This window comes from Ciconia boyciana, chromosome 22 (assembly GCF_034638445.1).
Source record: "Ciconia boyciana chromosome 22, ASM3463844v1, whole genome shotgun sequence".
Classification (NCBI taxonomy): domain Eukaryota; kingdom Metazoa; phylum Chordata; class Aves; order Ciconiiformes; family Ciconiidae; genus Ciconia; species Ciconia boyciana.
In genome coordinates, this window is record NC_132955.1 from 6,883,368 (window position 1) to 6,908,895 (window position 25,528).

The 25,528-nt window shown below is 51.4% G+C and overlaps 1 protein-coding gene across 1 annotated transcript; it reads left to right on the forward strand.

Moving 5' to 3' along the window:
- Positions 1–11,846: 11,846 nt before the first annotated feature.
- On the forward strand, positions 11,847–24,377 carry LOC140662602 (von Willebrand factor A domain-containing protein 5A-like). The gene is given in 17 exon segments (XM_072886151.1): positions 11,847–11,889; positions 13,282–13,529; positions 13,642–13,864; positions 14,236–14,378; positions 14,511–14,625; positions 14,805–14,932; positions 15,077–15,165; positions 15,425–15,569; positions 15,988–16,070; positions 16,558–16,672; positions 16,847–17,011; positions 17,302–17,405; positions 17,674–17,855; positions 18,020–18,226; positions 23,519–23,742; positions 24,055–24,240; positions 24,243–24,377. Coding segments are annotated over 17 exon segments (2,535 nt in total).
- The last annotated feature ends 1,151 nt before the right edge of the window (positions 24,378–25,528 follow it).

Below are 25,528 nucleotides of genomic sequence, written 5' to 3' on the forward strand. Positions count from 1 at the left end.
CAAGTAGGCTGGGGGTGCACAAGAAGTTGGGAGGGGACACAGCTGGGACAGCTGACCTCAACTGACCAAAGGGATATTCCATACCATAACCAAGTAAATGCTACGCATGATGGAGCCCTGCTTTCCTGGAGATGGCTGAACACTGGCCTGCCAATGGGAAGTAGTGAATTAATTCTTTGTTTTGCTTTGCTTGTGTGCGTGGCTTTTGCTTTACCTATTCAACTGTCTTTATCTCAACCCACGAGTTTTCTCACTTTTACTCTTCCGATTCTCTCCCCTTTCCCACCGGGGGCCGGGGAGTGAGCGAACGGCCGGAAACCAAGAAACCTAGCTTGTTTGCAGATACCTACACAGCAGGCACGTAAACCTATATGATGGGAATCTCTCCCTAATATAAGGGAGGTGCATTTCACCCACTAATCCCACCCATTAACACCAGCATCCATAACATTAAATACATTTATAGCTTATTTTCTTTCTCCCTGCCACTAAAACCCAAAGGCTTTTCATTAATATTAATGGACACCAATTATTTTCTCTCTAAATATAGTTACAAAGAAAACTCATTCCATTCCCTCCAGTCCTTTTGCTCAGCTGTATCTATGCTATAAATTGGTCTCACATTCACATGGGAATATGAGACACCTCTGTGAGAATGTTAAACTGTGTAGCTTTCTATTGGGCTAGATTGTGATTGTCCCAACAAGGCCAGCTGGGGAAATTACTAAACACCTCACAGCTGTTTGGGCTTTGGAATGATCACATACCGAATCAAATACTGGCAGTGAGAGAAATATCACTCCAGCTGTTCAAAAAGTCCACTCTGTTTATTAGGATTAAATAAAATCCATTAGGATTAGATAAAATCCACTGCAAGCAAGGAAAAGACAGACCAGATGACTTTCCACAGCATGGAAATTCAGATGAATGAACGGCACTTACAGCTGTGTGCATGAAGCTCACCCATCCCCTGTTCTTAGGCACCTGCGGTGTAGGCATCCAAATGTGGTGTGGTGAGTTCCCTTTATAGTCAATGAGAGGCAGGGGAGAGAGGAGCTTACTGGGATATGATCTTTCCAGAGGGCATTTTTTTCCCCCCATGTGAGAGGATTCTCTCATTTGACTGACCATGCTTCTGGAGGAGCCTGTTCATTCCCACTGTCTCTAGAAAGACCATAGTTGGCAAGCTTCTCTGCTAAGGGTGCTGAAGGGTGCCGCTAAGGGTCCTGAAGCCTCTCCATAGCTTCCAGATGCTGGCGGAAGAAACTCAGACCTACAGGCAGAAGGTGCACACAGGAAGTGGAAAGATGACCCTAACGACTCACGCTGCATCTGGCATGCCATAGTTGCTTACAGCTCTTACTTCTGTGCAGTTCCCTTGTACTAGTTCTCCCACTGACTTCTGGGCCGAGTCACCTGCCCCCCAGGAAAGGAAATAGAGCCTGAAGGCCTGCCTCATGCAGGAGCTGTAGGCCTTCAGGCACAAATGGTTGAAGTAGTAGGCTCTGGGAACATCAGCCTGAATCAAGCACCACTCCTGAAAGCACCAGGGAGTGACGAGTTAGGATATAGAGATACATACATATAGATATACGCATAAGTATACTATGAAAGAAACTCCTAAGTGAGATAGCTGGGGACTTCAGAGTCCCTGCTGGGTTTCCCACCATCAAATTTTAGACATTGAAGCTGATCTGATAGAGAAAGAAGCGTATCTACAAAACCAAAGTTGTTGAATGATAACAGATAGAACAACACAAACTATTAAGCGCACTCAGGTCATCCTGGAAACCCCAAAGTTCCTTTTTGTTGAGGCGGACATGCATAGAAAGAGAAAACTGTTGGAAAAAATTGATAAAAAACTAAGCGTCCACTTGGTGGACTTTTAAGGGTCTACCTTGCAATGAGGGATTCCCTGGGAGGCATCACAAAGGCCTGTCAGACACTGATGGCAAAACCTAAGGCAAAGAGGACATTGAGTACCTCTGCCCTATCTTCATCTGCTCTCTCTAAATCACAAGCCCCATTCAGCAGGGAGCCCACGTTTTCTGCCTTTGTTCTCTTCCCGTTAATGTAGCAGTAGAAGTTCCTCTTGTTGCCCTTGACATCTCTTGCAACTCAACTCCAGCTGAGCTTTGTTTTTCCTAACAACATCGCTGCATGCCAGGGCAATGTTTCTGTATTCCTCCTCTGTATTCCGTTCCTACTTATACCTCTTTTATATGCTTTCTTTTGCATTGGAGCTCAGTCATTTGGCCAAGCTGGTCTCCTGATATGTCTACATGCTTTCCTGAGTATCCAGATGGACGATTTTTGTGCTTGAAGGAGATTTCCCTTGAAGACTTGTGAGCTTTCTTGAGCTCCTTTGCCCTTTACAGCAGAGCCCACCTACTATTTCCTTGGCAGCAAGGATCCACAACGGCAGGATGGGAGGCTGACAGCGTCCTGGGCTCTATCAGCAGGAGTACGGCCCGGAAATCTAGGGAAGTGATTAGTCCACTTTACTCAGTACTCATCTGACCACATCTAGAATGCCAGAGTGAACCCAGGGGAGGGTCAATGAACCCGCCCCAGAGATGTGTCCACACAGCCAGAAAACCTAGATGCGTGCTTTGCCACCATTACTTTGTACTCTGGGCTTCCGTAGTGCATGACCGTGAGGTCAGTCTCACGCTGTCCTTTGGAACAAAATAGCTAATTCCGCGTGAAACTGAACTCAGCATGAATGGTAACAGTTCAGTCTACAAATTCTCCCACAAGGCTGTATGGAGAAAATCAGGCTTGAGTTTCTCTTCTCTACACAACTTTCGGATACTTCCAGCTCTATGCCAGCACGCATTACGACCCCAAACATCCCCCCACCACCCACCGTAGACTCCACTCACACATGATACGCAGCCTCAGTGTCATGCAAAATGACACTCATGCACATGACATGCACATGTTATGCACATGACAGTGTCATGTCTCAGTGTCTCTGAGATGTGCAGGGTACACTGGGGCACAGCTGAAGTCAAACAGAGTTGAGCTAGGGGATACTGAGGCAATAGGAGCCAAGAGGGAAATGCCAGTGAAACACCTCAAAGCACACAGGGGTGTTCTTCTGTGAAGGAGACACGGACGACAGCCCAGCTGAAGTGCCTCTACACCAATGCACGCAGCATGGGCAACAAGCAGGAGGAGTTGGAAGCCATTGTACATCACGAAAACTATGATATGGTTGCCATCACGGAAACGTGGTGGGATGTATCGCACAACTGGAGTGCAGCGATGGATGGCTATAAACTCTTCAGGAGGGATAGGCGAGGCAGGAGAGGTGGTGGGGTAGCCCTATACATTAGGGAGTGTCTGGATAGTTTAGAGCTCGATGATGGTGACGATAGGGTGGAGAGTCTATGGGTAAGAATCAGGGGGAAGGCCAACAAGGCAGATATTGTGGTGGGAGTCTGTTACAGACCACCCAACCAGGATGAGGAGACCGACGAACTATTCTATAAGCAGCTGGGAGAAGCATCACAATCGCTAGCCCTTGTTCTTGTGGGGGACTTCAACCTACCAGATGTCTGCTGGAAATACAATACAGCAGAGAGGACACAGTCTAGGAGGTTCCTGGAGCGTGTGGCAGATAACTTCCTGACACAGCTGGTGAGGGAGCCAACTAGGGAAGGGGCCCCGCTGGACCTCTTGTTCACGAACAGAGAAGGACTTGTGAGCCATGTGATGGTTGGAGGCCGTCTTGGGCAGAGTGATCACGAAATGCTAGAGTTCTTGATACGTGGAGAAGCAGCGAGGGGGGTCAGCAGAACTGCCATTTTAGACTTCCGGAGGGCAGACTTCGGCCTGTTTAGGAGACTGGTCGAGAGAGTCCCCTGGGAGGCAGCCCTAAAGGGCCAAGGAGTCCAGGAAGGCTGGACATTCTTTAAGGAGGAAGTCCTAAAGGCACAAGAGCGGGCTGTCCCCAGGTGCCGAAAGACGAGCTGGCAGGGAAGAAGACTGGCCTGGCTGACTAGAGAGCTCTGGCTCGAACTCAGGAAAAAGAGGAGAGTCTATGACCTCTGGAAGAAGGGGCAGGCAACTCAGGAGGACTACAAAGGTGTAGCAAGGCTGTGCAGGGAGAAAATTAGAAGGGCCAAAGCTGAGCTAGAGCTCAATCTGGCTGCTGCTGTAAAAGACAACAAAAAATACTTCTTCAAATACATTAGCAGCAAAAGGAGAGCTAAGGAGAATCTCCAGGCCCTAGTAGATGGGGGAGGGAACACAGTGACCAAGGATGAGGAAAAGGCTGAGGTACTTCATGCCTTCTTTGCCTCAGTCTTTAATAGCAGGGCCAATTGTTCTCTGGGTACCCAGCCCCCGGAGATGGAAGATAGGGATGGGGACCAGAATGGAGCCCCCATAATCCAGGGGGAAATGGTTAGTGACCTGCTGCACCACTTAGACACTCACAAGTCTATGGGGCCTGATGAGATCCACCCAAGAGTACTGAAAGAACTGGCAGATGTGCTCACCAAGCCCCTTTCCATCATTTATCAGCAGTCCTGGCTAACTGGGGAGGTCCCTGCTGACTGGAGATTAGCGAATGTGACGCCCATCTTCAGGAAGGGTCGGAAGGAGGACCCGGAGAACTACAGGCCTGTCAGCCTGACCTCAGTACCGGGGAAGCTGATGGAGCAGATCATCCTGAGTGCTATCACACAGCATGTAGAGAATAACCAAGGGATCAAGCCCAGCCAGCATGGGTTCAGGAAAGGTGGGTCCTGCTTGACCAACCTGATCTCCTTCTACGACAAGGTGACCCGCCTAGTGGATGAGGGAAAGGCTGTGGATGTTGTCTACCTAGACTTCCATAAAGCCTTTGACACGGTCTCCCACAGCATTCTCCTGGAGAAAGTGGCTGCTCATGGCTTGGACGGGTGTACTCTTCGCTGGGTTAAGAACTGGCTGGATGGCCGGGCCCAAAGAGTGGTGGTGAATGGAGTTTACTCCAGTTGGCGGCCGGTCACAAGCGGTGTTCCCCAGGGCTCTGTGTTGGGGCCACTCCTGTTTTATATCTTTATCAATGATCTGGACGAAGGGATCAAGTGCACCCTCAGTAAGTGTGCAGACCACACCAAGTTGTGCAGGAGTGTTGATCTGCTGGAGGGGAGAAAGGCTCTGCAGAGGGACCTGGACAGGCTGGATCGATGGGCCCAGGTCAGTTGTATGAGGTTCAACAAGGCTAAGTGCAAGGTTCTGCACTTGGGCCACAGCAACCCCATGCAACGCTACAGGCTTGGGGAAGAGTGGCTGGAAAGCTGCCCAGCAGAAAAGGACCTGGGGGTGCTGGTTGACAGCTGCCTGAATATGAGCCAGCAGTGTGCCCAGGTGGCCAAGAAAGCCAATGGCATCCTGGCTTGTATCAAAAATAGTGTGGCCAGCAGGACTAGGGAAGTGATCGTGCCCCTGTACTCAGCACTGGTGAGGCCACACCTTGAATACGGTGTTCAGTTTTGGGCCCCTCACTACAAGAGAGACATTGAGGTGCTGGAGCGTGTCCAGAGAAGGGCAACGAAGCTGGTGAAGGGTCTAGAGCACAAGTCTTATGAGGAGCGGCTGAGGGAACTGGGGTTGTTTAGCCTGGAGAAAAGGAGGCTGAGGGAGACCTTATCGCTCTCTACAGCTACCTGAAAGGAGGTTGTAGAGAGGTGGGGGTCGGTCTCTTCCCCCAGGTAACAAGTGATAGGACAAGAGGAAATGGCACCTCAAGTTGCACCAGGGGAGGTTTAGACTGGGTATTAGGAAATTTTACTTCACTGAAAGGGTTATCAAGCATTGGAACAGGCTGCCCAGGGAAGTGGTTGAGTCACCATCCCTGGAAGTATTTAAAAGACGTTTGGATGAGGTGCTTAGGGACATGGTGTAGTGGGGGACTTGGCAGTGTTAGGTTTACGGTTGGACTCGATGATCTTAAAGGTCTTTTCCAACCTATACGATTCTGTGATTCTGTGAAAACAACTTCTGCCTTTGCTGCCTGCACCACGGTCTTCTCATTTCAAGCAATTTGAAACAAAAAAAAGTCATTGTGTCTAAAAATTATGGGCGAGAGGATCACTGTATGGCGCCTGCCTTGGCAAAATGCTACACAGGGTGGCCATGGTGATCTCTATGGGTTGCTAGGCCACGGTATGGAGCAAAGCTGCTTTGCACTCCCTTGGCCTGAGCGTCAGGGATCGCTCACTGCAACGGTTTCTTTTAGAACTGTCGATACAGCCTACATCTTCATTTCTAGTCAGAGCACAAGGCAACCCTCCTTTATAAATCCCTTAGCTAATGAGCTAAAATTGGGGTTTTTATCTTTTCTGTCTTTGTGGAAGACACCAGGAAGAGTTTTCAGGCCACCAGAGGTAGGGGTATGAACAGGCTTTTGTTCAGAGCTTGCAGTCCCTGCTGCGGGCTAGCCTACATGCGCTGTGCATAGCATCCTGCCAAAGGTCTTCTCGGAGCCACTAATGATGCTGAGATAAAATGGTGTTTTCCCTTGAAGGAGATGTCCAGTTTAAAGAGGCTGAAACTAAGACGCAGTCGTGTTGCAAGGTCCCAGAGGGTCTACTTCTGTCTTTTCTTTTTTTTCTTTTTTCTTTTCTTTTTTTTTTTTTTTTTTTCCTTTTTAAGCACATCACTGAGGGTGTGTGCTGCGGGATTGGAGGGGCACTGTGAATGAACATTTTAAAATGCATGGACTGCTGGGGCACTGATGGAAACATACTCAGTGCGGTGTCCATACTGTCTCTCTGCAGTAATGGGTTTTCCTGATGAATGGAAAAAGGTGGTTCAGGTCAGTAGGGAGCCCAGGATCGAATTAATCCTTTCACCCATTCAAGGACTGAACGCAGTTTATATCCAGAAGCAGACCACCAGGCTCCCAGTATTCAGCAGAAATCTCAGCGGTGCTTCGAAAGAATTCTGAGAGTTTTTCAAGACACATTTTCAATAATCAGCATTGGAGAAGAAAACTCCTGAAAAGCAACACGGATGAAACCCGGCTTACTGAAATGTCACAAGGTAAGGAAAAGAAAATGTCACTGTTCCAGAAGCGAATCAGGATTTGACCATGTCTGTTACTTCACAGTCATGCACATGGCTACCCCGCAGCTGCTCCTCTGGCAAGATTGTGCACAAGCTACCTAGTGCACTTTGGTGACTCCAGCTCTCAACCTAAATACTCTGTCCTCTGGGGAACAAGGACGTCTTGGTGTCCCTCAAGAAAATGGGACCCTGTCTTTGGATGTAGGCTTCCAGAGGTCACCCATAGCAGCACCCCTTCCAGGTCTGGAGCTCTGGCATTCACTTTTCTGCCGGGGTATGACTCTGAGCAAGCTCAGCAATGCCTAGAATAAAGACTCAAGATGCCCGTCTCTTCTTCCAAGGTTTCCTCGCTGGTCCAAAACTGGCTTCCTATCTGTATCCTCTTGGACCTGATGAGGTCCGCTGGAAAAGGAAAAGTCAGCGGAGGGTCTCAGGAAGGCAGGCTGAAGTGCCTGTGTGGGTGCACTTTGGCTGCAGGAATGGGATGGCTCCCTGCCCCGCAGCCACCTTCGCTTCTGGTTGGAGGGGGGGTGCTTCCCACGGGGGAACACGGGAGCCTTCCCCCACGCTCCCCCCGTGCTATCTCCAACCCCCCCGCGGGATGGGTGGTACTGGGCAGCACCCCCTTCCCTCCCCACCCCGAGCACTGCTGCACTTTGCAGACATGCCTGCCACACACAAGAGGCCTTTCCCAGGCAGCATCCCCAGCTCAGAGCCGCCAGGATGGGGCCAACCCACAGCATGGTCTCTATTAGTGCCCCTACCCGCCCCCCAGCCTGGCTCCCCCATCCGGGCCCAAAAAGCACCCTCCATTGCAGGTTCCCCATCGCTTCTGCTTTCCTCATGGCTCCACTGACCTCCCAGAGCTGCCCAGAGACCTGGAGCACCCCTACACCCAGTGCTTCCCACCCATCCCAGCAGGCAGGGCTGGCAGCACCCCTGGTTCCCAACCATATATCCCAGAGTGCACATTTGGCAGCATTCCCTTTCCCGGAATCCGCCCAGGCACTGCAGCATTGACCGCATCTCCCATCTGTCCCTGCCACTTCCTGCCCTCCTCCTCCTCCTCCTCGTGCGTCTGTGAACATCCTTTCATGCTGCAGCTGACAGGTTTCAGCCCCGGGGCCGTTCCTGTGTCTGTCTGCTCGTTGCTCCTGCTGCAGTCTGCCGTTCCATGGTGAGTGCGTTTGTCTGTGCATCCATCCTTCCTTCCCGCCACGTGGAAGGATTGCAGACCTGTTCTGCGTGCATGTGTGCATTTGCCTGTCTGCGCTTGCCACACCCTGGCAAAGGCTTGGAGGCTTCTGTGTGTCTGTCTGCGTTGGCTGCCCCATCCTGCCAGGCCGCTTAGTTCAAATGGTACCTACATGTTTGGGATCTCTAAGGTCAAGGATAGCAGGCTAAGGTCCTAAATTCACGATGAGGCACATGCACAGATCATGATATTTGTAAATTCAGTCTCCTACCTGACAGAAAATAAAATCCAGGAACATGGATGTGCGAGCATATGAATTTTGTTATTGGGATCCTTAAAAGCAGTTGCCAGTAGACCAGGATTTCTACTATGAACAAAGAATCGTATCTTTAGCCTTTCATCAATTTAGCAACTCCCAGTTTCATCAAATAGGGGCTACTTCCCCAGGAATTCCTCTGACGACAGGGTCCTCCAGAACCCGGAGGATTATCCAAGTGCAGTTTAAAGCAACTGGCAGCAAGGATGGCTGACTAAAGATAGAAGTCTCTGAGAGCACCAGAGAGAGAGAGAGAGAGCGAGCGCAAGAGAGCGTGCTTTCTCATATGAGTAAGGCGAGGAGAATTGTACCTGTCCTTGCGTCTGGTGGTGAGTGAAGTCCAAGCCCCTGGTGTCGGGTTTGGACCTGCTGACTTTCCTTCCATTCTTTTTTTCTTTGACTTTTCGCACTCTCTGCTTTTGCTCTGCACAGACCCCCGACTTGCACGAAAAACTTAACGTCGGTTCTTGTGGAGTCATTTGAGATTTATGTGTGTTAAGAAAAAGGGGCCATTAACTCAGAAGGTCTCTGTGGGGCAGCGCTGGCGTAGAATGCTGTTAATGCTGGGCTGAGTCAGAGGAGCGGGAGATGCTTCTTCGCCTGGGAACAAAAGGGAGCCTCCTGGCAGCCATTCCCTTGGAAGCCCCGCCCCGAGCAGGATGACGAGCTGACAGCTCCTCCCAGCTCTCTCGGTGCCGTTATTACCACGCCTGGGAGGGAACTGCATAATCATGCATCGCATCCTCCCGGCTGCAAGGTTAGAAAGACTTTTCGAGACAGCTCTTCTGCCCTCCACCCGGATTTTGTTAACAGCCATCACTTTAGTCCTGGGGTAACGGAGCGGATTTGCATGAGTTAGGGTTACGTCTGCCCCAGTACGTAGCAAAGCCGTAACCCTCTGCCTACTATGCCGGCTGCGCAGTGTTACAAGCAGAGCGTAAGGGCGACGGTCGTTCCCCCTCAGCCCCCTTGGTGAGCCGCGCTGGAGAGGGGCCGCCCCTTCCCTGGGCTTGTTTGCAGGGAGGGGGACGCAATTACGGAAGGCGCCTCTTCCCCGTGACCGAGGGAGGGGCGACCGGGGCCGCTGCGCCGGGGCTCCGCGCTTCCCTTCATGCCCTCTCCTTTGCCGCCTCCGTCGGTCGCACAGGTGCTGTTCCTGCACTCGTGCCGCATCCCCGCCGGGGTCCCCGCCGTCTCCCGTCCCCGTTGCCCCCTCACAGGCGGCTCGTGTCTCAGCGGTGCCCGGGACGGGCCGCCCCGTGCGCCCCCCACCCCGCCGTTTGCTGCCCGGGACCCCCTTCCGCTGCTGCGCCTGCAGCTCACGCGGGGCCGCTGCTTCAGCTCCGAATGTCCCCCTGTCCGCTGCAAGCACGGTAGTGACAACCAAACACAGCACACGTGTTCCTTGCCTTTTCCTTGCCCTGCCCCGTGTTTCCCGGGACGGGACATTCAGATAATTCCTCTTCGCTTTCCCAGTTCACCGGGAAAACCATCTGGGCCAAGTTTCTTGTGACTGCCCCCCACGGCTGTGTGCGGGGGCCAGCCAGGCTCTCAGTCTGTATCGTCCGCGTTCTCCTTTATCCGGAAAAGTATTTCTCACTGGGACCCACTGACTGTGCCAAACGTTCTGCCCCAGGAGACAGGTGCTAGCTCACTATGATCCCAGTAAGCAGGACGCTCAGATTCTGCGAAGTATCATTTGAAACGTCATTTCTTTGAGCTGACACTACACAGAAAGAGAGAATAGCAAGATAATCTTACGTCCCCTCAGGTGCTGGGAACCCCGGGTTGTGCAGCATCCAACGGGCCTCCGATCAGCACGCAGCATATTACAATGCGTGCGTTCCAGAGCCGGCTCTGTTACAATGAGCTGGCTGCGGCCATGGGATTTGTGCAGCCCAGCCCAGCACAGTCCTGTGCCTCCTCAGATTAACTGCTACGTGGATCACTAACTCCTCGATGTACAGTGGTCCCCCCATGAGGAGCACTACAGGAGAGAAGGCACGTCCCTCCCTCCCTTCCCCATTCTATCCCCCTTCACATCCCGCTCATTCCTCCCTCATTCCTATGCCCCATTCTCCCCCCCTCTTTCTGTGCCCTCTGGCAAACCCCTTGCAGGGGTTTAGAAGCTAATCTGGATGTATCTATTTTAAATACCTACATTTATACAGAATAATCTTGAACTGAATCCTACTCTTGTGCTAAGAGGAAGAAGCTCTTCCTCTTATTGAAATTTAGGGGTGAGATTTAGTTGTTGAAATGTGGGTGTCTATTATCATTTTAGATGTCCTGTCATTTCCAAGATAGACACATGATGCCAATACGTATGGCACAGGACCTATGGGAGACAGCTAGATTGGATTTCCTCACCTTTGCGAGGACCACTCACCCATGCTAGGGCTCCTCGCTGCAAATGGCCCTCCTGTCCAATGTTTTGACAACTGAGTTAAGGCTCTGTTCACTATGGGAAGAGTTCAGACCACTGACCTGGTGGTTTTAGGTGCCTAATTCACAGATCAGTCACAAACCAGGCACTTTTTATCACCCTCCCCCTCACATTCCACACAACTGCATTTGCTCATCAATTCCTCCAACACCCACCAACACCCTCCTGCCCCCCATTTCCCTCGTTGTGCATCCATGCATCCCAACTACAAATTCATTCATCCATTCCCCTCCCCAATTCCCCATACGGTCACTATTTTCTGTCATTCACTCCTACTGCCACTAAATACAGCCCTCTCCAATTACCCAGCTACACCACTCCCCTCACACAAATCCATGCATTCCTCCACCCATCCTCCCAGACCGTGCCTCGCCTGCTCTGTCTGTCCACCCTTCTGCCCATTTCTTCCTCTGTCAACATTGGTACCAGTATCTTCCAGGTGCAATTAGCACTGCTCAGGCCCAAACTCATGCTGTGCCTTAGGTCTCAGGCTGTGACCCATCATTGCTCCCACCTTCCCTGTGCTCTAATCTGAACTAAGCACCACGACCCCATTGAAGCAACAGGCATTTTTGACACCTGCAATTCCCATCCGAGGCCTCTCTCCTACTAATCTGCTACCAGGCTGGTGAGGGAGGGGCAAAAAGGATCCTGAGTTGGGATGTGAGGAAGCAAAGAGTCATCTTGGCCCATGTATGGGTGAGGGGGAGCTCCATACCTTGGAGGAAGGGAAGATGGAGGTGCCCAGGTTTTTTTCACAAGGTCCTTACAGCTCACTTTATGCTCTTTCCCACACAGAAGCTGTCTTCAACCAAAGAGTCAAGATGAGGAAAAGTGGCATCCTGAGCAAACGGTATATGCATAGGGGTGAGTCGGGGCCAGAAGGGTGGCATCTGTGAGCAGTGGAGATGTTAGCTGGGAGAGCAATGTGGGAAGGAACTGATTTCTTGGGTGGTTGACAGGGAGGCACACGTCACCATGTTCTGGGAACTCAGGGCATGGCCTCTGGTCAGCCTTCACTTTTTCTGGTTGGCATAGCACAAGATGTTTTTGTGAGTGTGATTCATCTCACCCATAGTGCTGAAAGCTTTGCAGGGAAACCATCACGAACTGGGAGGATGATGCAGAAGAGATGTCTACTACTGTGGGATGGGGGGCAGCACTCCTCAGTGCTACGACCTACTGTGGTGCTAAATCATCCCCTACTGAGTTGTGTTGTGATACCTAGGTACATCGCTTGATTGGTGAGTTCCATCATCCCCTCCAGGTGAACTATACCATCTTCTGTACACCGTCCCCTTCCAAGACATTACAGCAACCCCCATGAAGGTCTTATATGTTCCTTTGCTAAGTGTCACTCTATTCCTACTACAGTGTTACGCCATTCTTGACTAAGACACTACTCCAACGCATTTTACCATCAGGTTTGATGCACCACGGATGCCAAACCTTGCCCTAATACGAGATGCTTTTAATCTCAAACCAAGGGCAAAGGCATGGAGAAGGTTGCCTTTCCATGCACTGCTGTCATAACAGGAAGGGGGGTCATCAAAGCCATCTTCCAACCAAATTCCAAGGTACACATTGTTGGCCTCAAATAAACCATACGCTACAAGTATGACAGGTGAGAAAGGGAGGTCAGTGAGAAACATCTCCACTGCTGACAATGAAAAGGAGATGAGGTGTCTTCCTGTGACTCTACCTTTAATGCCATGCTAAGTGCCCTTGGTATGGTCCCCCCTTCCCTTCCAGTAGTCCAAAATGCGTAGTATATCTGCTGAAGCTGAAAATCAAGCTGATCTCTTTTGGAGCATTAGTCTCAGAGCAGGTGGTGGGACCTGCTCCTATCTCTGAGATGTTTGAGGTCTGAAGGTTTGAGGAGCTGCAGGGCACCTCCTGCCATTTGTGTGAAGCTCTGTTGTGGGACTGTCTCACGCTATGTGCTGGGGGACAGACAGACTCCTCTCAATGCCATGGTAGGCCTGAACTAAGGTGAAGCATGGCACATTTAGGAGATCTGAGGGCACAGCTGCCGTGTGCGTTGGACAGAAGGGGACTTAGAGAGAGATGAGGAACTGTGGTCTAAGGGAACCATGTTGACAGCCTCAGGGACCTTTCATTGCTCTTTGTCAGCTTCTGCAGCTGGCATTTCTGTGGCAGGTTTGGACACGCAACTGTTTCCCACTACAAGCAGACCCCTCAAATTTAAAGTTTCCGACGTGCAACCAGGGAGTCTGACAGCTGTTGTGTCTTCCTCAGGCTTATTCCAGAGGGGCATATGGTTCTTTTCTTCCTACCACAACGTGGAGCTGGAAACTGTGACAGTAAATGTAACCATCCAGGACTTTGTAGCCGATGTGGTGTCTGAGCTGCTTTTCCGCAATACGCAGCAAGTCTCTGAGGAGACCATGTTCATCTTTCCTGTGGACTCTGACACTGTTGTACACACCTTCTACGCTACCATGGGGGACACTCGTATTGAAGCAATGCTCTGGGAGAAGGAGGAGGTACTGGGATTGTGGTGGGAAGGGGTGGTCTGCAGACTGGGGTGAAGGGTGGAGGTGAGAGAATGGAATCCTGTGGAGACCTCAGTGACACATTTTTCTCCCTCTGTGGCAGGCCCAGCAGCTGTGCAAAGCCACTTCAGGCATGGAGAATTTAAGATACCTGCAGGACCAGTGGGATCTTTGGGGTCCTGTCTTCGCTTGTTTCTTGGGGACACTGCCGCCTAACAGGGAGGTGACCATCAGCCTGTGCTATGTCCAGGAGCTGCCGCTGCAGCCTGATGGAGCTGCCCAGTTTTGCTGGCCACGCGAGCTCTTCCCCCGGGCAGCATACATTAGTGAGTGATCCCCCAGGTGCATCCCCTGGGGAGGAACACATAACTCCCCAGCATCCCTCCGGGGGGGGACGACACCCCCATAGCCGCACGTGTGCCTCAGTGAGAGAATCTGAATATTCCCCCTTGCACCTCACAGTCAGGAACTCCACGGGTCTCCCCACATATCCCACAGCAAGAGATCCCCACAGATCCCTATACAAACCACAGCGTGAGTCTACAGATTCACCACCACCACCCCCCACTAAGCACCACAGCGAGGGATGTCTCAGATGTCACATTTCCCCCTACCAACGACAGACAGTACCCCACCATAGCTGTCTGCTGCCCTAGGGTCTCTTCTTTCACCTTCTCACACCTCCTTCTCACTGCAGGCTATATCTCTTCTGAGGAGGAGATGTCCAAAAACCTGCACTTCAGCATCTGTCTGAAGTCAGCCCATGGTGTGTCCCATATAGCCATTAACAGCAGCCACACCCCTCTGCAATACACAGCTCCAGACGAGACGTCTGCTAAGGTACGGCCCTGCCAGATGCTAGAGTCCCAAAGGGGGAGAGGAGGGAAGGGTCTGCAGCTTGCTGACACTCCTTAGGACTCCTCAATCCTTTTATTTGGTTCTCTTTCCTCTCCACACCCTACTTGTCCTCAGGTCTCCTTGAAATTGCCACCCTGGTTTCATGGTGATCTGCACTTGCTGGTGTATTACAGAGGGTCTCCCACTCTCAGTGCTGTGGTGGAGAGGAGAGATCCCAAAGCCCCACCTGGTGAGCGAGGAGGGTGGAAGTGGGCATTAGGGAGAGGGTGTCAGGGAGACTCGGGGGATCTAAGGGGCTTTTCAGGCAATAGTTCAGAGCTGAGGGCTATGTGGAGGACAAAAGCACAGGGACAGGGAAGGGGGCTCCAACCTAAAAATCCTCCTTGTTTCCCCCCCCACACACTCCAGGCTCTGTGCTGGGAGACCCTGTGGTGATGGTGACGCTGATGCCCAGCATTCCTGAGGTGGTGCCCAGTCCGGGCCAGCTTGGAGAATTCCTTTTTCTCATGGACCGCAGCCTCTTCCAGGATGCACAGGTACCACCGGAGGAGGTCTTCAGGGTGGATTTTCCACACCGGTCGTGCCCCGCTGGTGGGGATAGAGGCAAGCTGCTTCACGTGGGCAGATGTTCTGCCTAGCTTCCCCATCTGAGCTCTGCCCATCCTTCCATCTGTCCCCAGAACACACTGCTCTTCCTCCTCAAGAGTTTGCCTCTGGGCTGTTACTTCAACATCTACAGTTTTGGGGCCACTTTCAAAGCCTTCTATCCGTGAGTTGGGGGTGACGATGGGGCAGGGCCAAGGGGTAAGCAGAGTATGACTTTTCTAAGTGAAACTATGGGACAAGCTCTTGCCGGAGGGCAGTTGTGTGGCTGGATATGCTGGGGGCAGTGAGAGGGTAAGTCAGTCCTCTTTCCAGGGTGCTTCTGTAGCACTGGTAGTGAGGTAGGGCTTTTCTCAGGAGTGGCCATGTGAGGGTAGCCGTGGGCCAGGTCCTCCCTCTCTGACACTCTGGGTGCCCTCCCACAGGCAGAGTGTGGAATACACACAGGAAAGCATGGACAATGCAGTGGGGCGCATCTCCTCCATTCGCCCTGATCTGGGGGGCTGTGACCTGTTGGGCCTCCTAAGGTCTATCTACAGCACTCCTCCTCTTCATGGGCACCCCCGCCAGGTATCAGGGGCCAAAGGGTTATGGGGAGGGGAATGGGTGTAAACAATGGGGTAAAGGTGGACTTCAGGGCTCAGGGTGAGATATTCTGCTGCTGTTTGCACCGGGAGTTGGCAGGCGGGGGTGCGTCCTCGTGGCAGAAGGTGACACCATCTTTGGGGTGGGCAGCGTGGGAGGGCTTCTGTGGAATTTGCCTGCACTTGGGGAAGGCGGATCTTCCTTGTGGGGTGCCTCTTTGTTCTAAGAGGTGTCCTGGTGTTAATGAAAGGAGACACGCAATCTCTTTTCCTGTTTCAAGGCCAGTGGGTGCGAGGGGGTAAGGGAGCAAACTGGGATGGCTTCCTGCATTTTAGGAGGGTGTATTTCCTCGACGGGGGTGCCCAGCCCTGGCAATCTTTGTTTCCCCTCCTCTCCCCCTCAGCTTTTCATCTTCATCCAAAGGAAGATCTCCAGTGAAGAGGAAGCTGTCATGGCTGAGGTCTACCGTTACCGGGACCACCACCGGTAATGGGGGAGCCCTGTTCCTGTCCCCTAGCATGCTAATTCACAACCTTCCTCTCCCCCTGACTGTCAGAGACCTTCAAACATTCTCCCACATCCTAGTCTGCCCCAGATCTTCTCTTTACCTCAATGGAACTTCAGCAGCAACCCCCCACACACACTTTCCTCTCTCACTCACTAAGACTGCCTATACCCTTCACCTAGTGGGTCTCCTCTCCCAGTCTTCCCCTGCTCTTCTCAGCACTCTTCCTCTTCCCCCTCACCCTGCAATACCTCAACGTGCTCTGCGGGCCCAAAACCCATTCTCACGCTCTCCCTGTCCAGCAGGCAATGTCTCTCACCCCAGAGTGAACGGGAAAACTCTGAGTCAGTTTCATTTCTACGATTAGAAGCATTCTTACCTCTCCAGACTTTGTCCTTTGTACCACTCTTGTCCTTCGTGCCTCTCACCTTTGCCCCATCTCTAACCTCCCCCTCTTTTCCTGTACAGGTGTTTCTGTTTTCCTACTAACAGATGTGACAGCTTCAACCTTTCCCAGGCCATGGCCCTGGAGACCAAAGGTGAATGTGTGTGCATCCACTCTAGGATGGACATGACATCCGAGGTAATGACCCAGGTACCCCTCTGCTCTATTCAATACCTCCCATGGCTCTCCTTGACATGCAAGGCAACCCAAATATCACCACCCATTCCAACTCAGAGACCCCCTCCAACTTGCCCCCCACCCAGAACTGGGAGGGAGCCCAAGTAGTCTGTGCTCTCTGCTTCCCCTCACCAGGCAGTGAAATGCCTGCAGCAGGCTCTGCAGCCTCTGGCAAGTGGGATCTCACTACATTGGGACCTTCCACCGGGCCTGGAGGTGTCAATGATCAGAAAAGCTCCTGAGATGATCTTCCAGGGACATCAGAGCTCCATCTATGCCCAGATCCATGGGCAAGCACAGGTGAGAGTGCTCCAGGAACCATATGCACTGGGGCAGGGCTTTCTGGAAGGTAAAGGACCTACTCCCTGTCTCACCTTCCCAGCACTGAGAGTCCTTCACCTCCACTAGACCTGAGAGAGACCATGATCAGGGCTCTGCGAACCCCCTTCTTTCCCCTGGAGACACCACTGCTTCTGCTCCAACCATGGACATCTACTACCTTAGCAGAGCAGGGAGGGAACCTAGGTAGCTAGGCTGCCTGCGCCTTGCAGATGAACATTTCTGTCTGACTCTTTCCCTTGTGTCACCAGGATCCAGAGGTGGGGGAGGGAGCCGTGACCCTTCAGTACCACGTGGGCAGCCAGTCCTTCGATTACACACTCAGGTTCTCACTGTCCCCATCATCAGACGACAGGTGAGAGGGTAACACACTTGCCCACGAGGCAGAGTGGCATTGGCAAGGTCTGGAGGAGGGATAGCAGGTGTCCTTCGCTTGCATCCTTCCCACTGTTAGCCTGAGGTGGGAAGAGAATCTGGGCATCCAGTGCTCCCCCCTTGTCCCCTCTGCCCTGACCTTGGGAGAGGACCGGGGTGACCATTACCCCACTGCCCCCTCCTCTTTACTCCACATGTCCCATGCCCCTCCCGAGGTGGAACCAAGGACTAACTCCCTGCCCCTGCAGGCTGCCTGTGCACCGCATGGCCATGATGCACCTGCTGTGGAAACTGGCCTGGGAGGGGACAAGCAGGGCAGAGAAGGACATCTGGCACAAGGCGGTTAAGTCCAGCCTCAGCCTGGGGGTTCCGTCCCCCTTCACATCCAGTGTGGCAGTACGCACAAAACAGAGGGATGCCTGGCACCGTGGTAAGGCCAGAAACGGTGGAGGTAGGACTGGGAGGGGAAAGCGGGACTTGTTGGTCTGATGCCTCCTCACCATCTGCAGCCCCCTGTCCTGTGGGCTTGACCACCCTTTTGCCCATCTCTAATGCCCATGAGTCTAACCCCCATCTCCCTGCCTCTCTCCCCAGATTCTTTGCCTCCAGACTCCTCTGTGTTGTTCTCTCCCTCTTGCAACCTGGTTCCTTGCCAGCTGCTCTGCTTGCGTGGCTTCAGGCCTGTGTGGTTCAAGTCCACCAAGTTTTGGATGGTCCAGAAGTGCCAGTTCTGTCTTGAGACGCTTGGTCGCAAAGCCTCTGACACGGAGGCACTGACCCAGCTTTCAGCATCCTGTAAAGGTAAAGAGAAGCTCCTTAGCTGAGCATTCTCAAAATGTGTTGGACTAGGGTTGAACTCTCTTTTCAGCATTTATCTTCTCATCAGACTTCCTGATTGCCATTGTGCTGGGGGTGGATGGAGTGACAGACAAAGCAAACTCCTACGTCTCAACTCTGGGCTGGAAACTAAGACTCAAATGCCTTAATACTTCCCTGAAGTAACCTTATCCTTGTCTCCAAGTATCCTCAACTCCATACACAAACACTAAGCTTGTCACAAAATATCTGTATGAATCTTTAGCTTTACCCTCATACAGTTCAGCAGAAAAGAGCCAGCTAGCAGAGACATAGCCATTCGCACAGCAGTTTCCAGGCTTCCTCTGCTTCCAGCCTTCTGCTTGTCCAGGGTTCATCTTCTGATCTCCAGGGATCACCTGCTGGGAACTTCTCGTGATTGCTGTTAATGAGGAGAGTTAACTTCTGTAGACTTGTGCTTCAGTCATCTCTAATGGTCAGCTTCTGTTGGCTGTTTCCTAATTAGGAGGGTCTATGCTTACTGTCTTCGACAGACTTCTAATGGTGGGAGCAGGTGTCAAGCACTTTTTCAGCTGGTGTTTGGGAAGCAGCTGTGTATCAAGTAGGCAAGAACATAGAGCTAGCTAACAGAGATGTAGCAGTTTTCTCAGCAGTTAGTGCAGCAGGGGTGCAGAGGCATCCAGTAACCGTTCAGGCCTGTGTGGGGCTGAGCGAAGGTTGTGCAGCACGCCACACAACACCCTCTCCAGCGCTAACTGGTGCATTTGCTCTTGGTACATTGGAAGCCTCAGTCCAGACAGAGCGTAAAAGGAAGATAGTGCTGTCTAGGTCTTGAGCTGAAGAGAGAGGCTGGTACTTCACCGTGGGGCCAGGGCCGAAGTGTCCTCCTCTGTGGGAGGTATGTTCTGGTCAAGGCTCAGACTTGCTAACTGAAGGAGCTAAAAGGAAGAAGTGAGCATGCCATCAGGGCGAGTGATGAGGAGATTGTCCTGGTCTTTGTGGAAAGTCAGCGGAGAAAAAAGCCTGAGCTATGTGAAGCAAGGAGGATGGGACCTCTGGAGGCCGTAGTCAAAATGGGGAAAGGTGGAGGCTTGTGGCTTCTGACAACAGGGGGAAGGCTCCTGCTCGACCTGCAGACCTGCAACTTCAGACTAGGTATAGTGCCTGGCCACTGGTGAGGCCTGTCAGGGGAGGCATCCAGAGCCAGCTGAGCCTGAACCTAGTGTCCATGCAGAGGGGAAAAGCATGTGATGGTTACTGGAAACTCTCTGCTGCAGGGGATGGAGGCACGCAGCTGCCAACCCCACCTTACGCTTCAGGAGGAGGTGTGTTGCTCATCAGAGGCCAGGGCCGAAGAAGCTGCAGAGACTGCCAAGGCTTGTCTGGCCCTTGGACTATTACCCATTAATAGTGGTCCATATTACCCACTAATAGTGCTGTCCATATGTGGACAGCAATGACACTACCAGGGATAACCTGGAGCATATTGTGTGCGATTATGGAGCCCTGGGGGAGAGGCTGAAGGGCATGGGGGCCCACATGGTGTTCCTCAGTCCTTCCAGTGAAAGGGAAAGGACTGGTAGAAATGGAGTCATCCTGCAGATCAACAACTGACTGCATGGCTGGTGTCACAGGCAGGACTTTTACTACTATGACTGCAGGAGCCTCTCTGAGGAACAAGGGTTACTGAAAAGGAACAGGATTCATCTGACCTTGTGGACAAAAGTGCCTTTGCAAACAGGCTTGCAAATCTAGCAAGGAGGGCTGTAAAGTAGGTGTGTAGCCTTGAGGAAGGGCTACAGCAATCTGAAGAAAAGTGAGGGCACAAGGGGCCGAGCAGACGGGTTTAGGGGACAGGATGACAGGAAGGCTCTCACACTTCCCCTGAAAAAGCTGCATGACTTGGGGGCCATCTCAAATGCCTGTACAGAAATGCAAGGAGCGTGGGGAGCAGAAAGGAGGAAATCTGCACAGCTGCAGAACCATGATCTCTTTAGGATGATATAGACCTGGTGGGGTAATTCTCAAGCTTGGAGTCCTGCAATGCATGGATACAGGCTTTTCAGGAAAGACAGGGTGGGAAGCTAAGAAGGAGGGGTTGCATTTGATGCAAAGGAGTGGCTTGAGTGCATGGAGATTTACTGGTTCATCACCTGTCCCAAGGAAGAGAGCTCGTGAGTAAGGATCAGATGACAGGTCCGCACAGGTGATGTTGACCCACTGGATCAAGAAGAGGAGGTAGATGAAGCCATCTTTAGGCAGCTGGAGAACACCTCACAGTCACAGATCTTGACACTCCTGGACAGTTTTAACAAAGCCCAGTATCTGCGTGAAAGGCAATCTGGCTGTGTGCAAGAAATCCAGGAGGTTGCTGTTACGTACTGAAGCCTATTTTGTGATGCAGGTGCTTCATGAACCAGCTAGGAGAGATGTTCTCTTTGACCTGCTACTCACAAACAAGGAGGAACTTGTTGAAGGTGTGCAGGTCAAGGGCAGCCTTCGCTGCAGCAATCATGAGACTGGAGTTCACAATCCTGAGAGGAGTGAGCAAGACAAACAGCAGAATTACAGCTGATGGACTTCAGAAGAACAGATTTTGCCTTGTTCAGGATCCCGTGGGAAACTGTTGTGGAGGGCAAAGGGTCCAACACAGCTGGCTGATCTTCCAGGACCCAATCCTCTGAGATCCAGAATGGTCCAGTCCAGTGGCAGAAATTCGAGGAAGTGTGCCAGAAGGCCAGCACAGATGGACATAGAGTTCCTTAGTCAGATCAAACACAAAAAGGAAGTATGCAAAGGTGGAAGCAGAGACAGGCTACTTGACAGCAATACAAAGACATTGCCCAGACATGTAGAAATGGAGTTACGAACGCCAAAGCTCAGCTGGAGTTGAAATTTGCAAGGCAGGTGAAGGACAAGAGGAAAAGCATCTCTAAGCACATTGACAGCAAAAGGAAGCCTAAGGCGAGTGTGGGCATCTTGCTCAGTGGTGCAGGGGACTCATTGACAAAGGATGTGGAAAAGGCTGTCATAGTCTCGAACTTCTGGGGCCCAGTTTTAACTGGTAAGGTTTTCCCTCAGGTCTACCATGTCTCTGAGTCTCCCAGCAGCGTCTTCCTGAGGGAAGCAGTACCCACAGTAGAAGAAGATAGTTAGGAATCATGTAGGCCGGTTAGACCTACACAAGTCCATGGGATCAGGTGCATCCAAGAGTGCCAAAGGAGTTGGCTGATGCCACTGCAAGGCAGTGACTCTATCATCTTCAAAGGATCATGGCAACTGGGAGAGGTTCCTGATGACTGGAAAACAGTCAGACATCTCACCCATCTTCAAGAAGGGGAGGAAGAAGAGTTCAGGGACCTACAGGCTGGTCAGCCTCCCCTGAGTCCCTAGGAAGGATATGGAGCAAATCCTCTTAGAAGGACCATCCCATATGGGTTTATAAAAAGTAAATCATGCCTGACCAGCCTCACTGCTTTCTCGGATGAGGTAACTGGCACTGTGGACAAGAGAAGGGCAGTGGAGTCTGTGTACCCTGACTTTAGCACGGCCTTTGACAATCTCCCAAACTCTCCTTATCATCAGATTGATGAGATATTGGCTGGGTTAAGTGAACAATAAGGCTGGTGGAAAATTGGCTAGACTGCTGGGCTCAAAGAGCCGTTATGAGCAGTTCAGAGTCCAGCTGGTGGCCAAAACCCAGTGCAATTCCAGAGGGATCTCTCATGGTAACAGTACTGTTTAACATCTTCATTAATGACCTGGACATTAATGGACAGAGTGCACTCCTAGCAAGTTTATGAACACCACCAAATTGGGAGCAGTGGGTGCGTGCTCAGTACAGCGGAGGGCAGGGACAGGCTGGAGAAGTGGCCTGACAGGTACCGCGTGAGCATTCAATAAAAACAAATGCGAAGTCTTGCATCAGGAATGGATGAGGAATGGAATAACCCTATGCAACAGTACAGACCCAGGGCACACACGCTCAAGGAAGCAGCTCTACAGAAAAGGATCTTGGGGTCCTAGCAGACAATCAGTTGAACAGAAGTCAGCAGCGTGCCCTTGCAACAAAGAAAGCCAACCGCATCCTGGGCTGTATTAACAAGAGTGTAGCCACTAGGTGCAGGGAGGTGATCCTTCCTCTCTATTCAGCACCGTTTGCTGGCATGCATTGTGGGGTATTGTGTCCAACTTCTGCTTCCATTACAAGAAAGGCATTGACATACTGGAACGAATCTAGTGGAGGGCCACTAAACTAAGCGGGCTGAGCAGCTGGCACGTGAGGAGAGGCTGAGAGAGCTGGGTTTGTTCATCTTTAAGAGGATACCTTATTTCTGCCTACAGCTGGCTGACTGGAGGAAAAGAGAAAGAAGCCAGAGGCAGACTCTTCTTGGAAGTGCACAGCATTAGGATAAGAGGCAACAGACACAAGTTGGAACATGGGAAATGCTGAATGGGCATGAGGACAATTTTTTTGTCTTTAATCATAAGGATAATCAAAAACTGGTGGAATCTCCATCCTTAGAGCTTTTCAAGACTTGACTATGCATGTGCCTGAGTGAGCTGTTCTAATGAGACCTGCTTTGAGTAGGGATTTGGATGAGATAACTTCCAGAGGTCCGTTCCAACCTCTGTATACCTTTAGGCCAGCCTTAAATGACCCCTAGTTCTGCCTCAACTACTCTGTGCCCAAGTGCTTCTTTTTCTGCCCGCAAAAGCTCTTAAATCTGCTCTGGAACTGAGCCATGCCTGGGACTCTAATGCCCATGGGCTGTGCTTGACCCTCCTCACCTTCACTCTCTTGTGATCCAGTGCTGCTGTAGCTCCAAAGAAGTCTTAGGTCTTGGAATGTGGAAAGGAAGAGCTCATACTGAGCTCTTACTGGGTTTGAGAGTGGATGATGGAGAAGGACCCCCTGTGCGGCCCTCAACGGTGAACATGAGCCACAATGGGGAAGTGGCAGGAAGGATGCTCATGGCATTAGTGGCTAAGTGGCATTAGTGATGCTCATGGGCGGAATTAAGGGTGTTCAGAGAGAATTACGCTGAGTAAACTGGAGCATATAGGACAGATTTTAGGATACTTATGAGGGGCTGGGAAGATCTGAGGATGCTCTGGGAGGCCTGGAAATAGTTCGGGATGCTTGTGGAGGACTGGAAAAATTGGGAAAGTCCAGAGAGGATGCAGGACAGTTAAGTATACCTGGAGAAGGCAGAATTTAAGGTTACTAGCCGTTGCCTATCTCATATGAGCTGTGCGAATATTTCTGTCTTCCAGAGCGGGAGCCTTCTCCTGAAGAGCAGGTGATGGAAGAACTGCCAGCATTTAACATCAGTTGGGACTGGACAATTTCACCACTGTCAACAAGATTGTGTGACTTCTCCGGGCTCAGGGTAGTGGTGGCACTCCAGAAAGCAAATGGCTCCTGGGCCCTCACCGCAGCCCTGGCCTCTGCCTTGGGGCTCAGCAAGGCTGACGTTGAGGGACAAAGGCCCAGTGAGGTAAGCAGATCAGGGGCAGGAGTGGGGTACTGCCACGAGCTGAACCTTCCTCTGCTCCAAGTTTCCAGTCTGAGCTGAACTGAGAGGAAGAGATCAAAGCAGTTGGGATATTGAGCATCTCTGCTTGTGGAAGGGGGGTGTGGAGGGTGTGGCGTGGAATCAGCAGAGGTATCTGGGAGCTTTCTGATTTTGATGATTTCAGAAGCTTAGAGAGTTTGTGTGTATGTGTGGAGGTCTTACTTTTTCCACGTGCTGGTTTAGGCCTGATCTTTCTTTTGATTTCTTCCCTTGACTGTTCTGTTTTCCCCTCAGGATGTGCAGCCAGCTGCCTGGGCCACAATTTTGGCCTTAGTCTGGTTGCACCAGTATAAGTGGAAGGTGTCTTGGTCAGAGCTTCTGGAGGCCAAAGCTTGTAGGTGGCTGCGGGACCAAGCTGGTAAGAAGATCTTGCTGGGAGGAGTCACACTCTGGGCCTTTCCCACCAAATCCACAGCTGACACCCATTGGCCCATGTTCCTCTTTCCCACTGCTCCTGTACGGCAGTCTATGAGACTGTCAATACACATTGTATTCCCTTACTGAACTGTGGTCCCCCTCTACTTTTTCTCTCTGCTTGCAGAGGTCCAGTTGGATGAATGTCTGGAGGCAGCAAATTCCCTGTTTGGCTGCTTTGTGGAGCCCACCATCTTCAGGATTTGAACTTGCCCCGCTACTGGGGGTGGGCAAGAACCTGGGTGAGAACACAGCCAGGACAGCTGACCCAAAGTGGCCACAGGGGTATATCACATACCATTAACATCACGCCCTTGTGGGACTACTGCAGGAGTGAGTGGCTGGGTGGGTGCTTAGTTGCTGTCCAGGGCCAACCCACCACAGCTGGCTTGTTCACACGTTTGCTCTCCGCCATAATATGAGAGTTTCCACTGGGTTCTGAAAAATAACCCTAAATACACATGCTAAACTGCTTCATTTTTCCACATTCTGCTTTTCTCTGAGGTTTATGCAAATAGTCATCTGCTCAAAATACCAGATCTCGGGGAGAAGAATCCTGTTCAGATACTACAGAAAAACACCTTCTTCGTGAATTTGTCTGTCTGTCTCCCTCTCGCCCTCCCTCCCTCCTCCCTCCGTCCCTTTCTTCCTGTTTTTTGTAGAAATGTAAGACCAATGTTATTTGTGTTTGCAGGCATTGATTCACTCATCCTCACAAGCTAGAGGACTTTTTTTTTTTTTTTTTTTTTAAAAAAAGAACGGTTTGTCAAATAAAGGGATGGATTTCATTGTATCACTGCAGTGCCCAGTGCCATTTCAGCTGTTCTGAGGTATCTGAAACGCCTGCCAGATAGGAGGCAGGATATAAAGGACTGATTTTCTGAGGTGACAGTTGGAGAGTGAATGGAATACCATGTGGCATGGGATTCAGTTGCCTAAATATGGATGTCTAGTACCATTTATGATGTTCTAGGATTTTCAAGTGTATTGGGTTTACACGACAAGGTTTTGGTAGTGGGGAGGCTGCAGGGGTGACATCTGTGGGAAAAGATTGCCCCATGCCAGTCACAGACGGTTCCAAAGCAGACCCACTGGTGGCCAAAGCTGAGCCAATCAGCAAAGCTGGTGGTGTCCCTGTAAACACGTATTTAAGAAAAGGTAAAAAATGCTACACAGGCAGAGCAGGAGGGAAAAAAAGAGTGAGAACAGCAGTGCAAACACCAAGGTAAGATGGGGAGGAGGAGGTATTTCCCTGCAGCGCATGGTGGAGAAGATGTCCATGCTGCAGCCCATG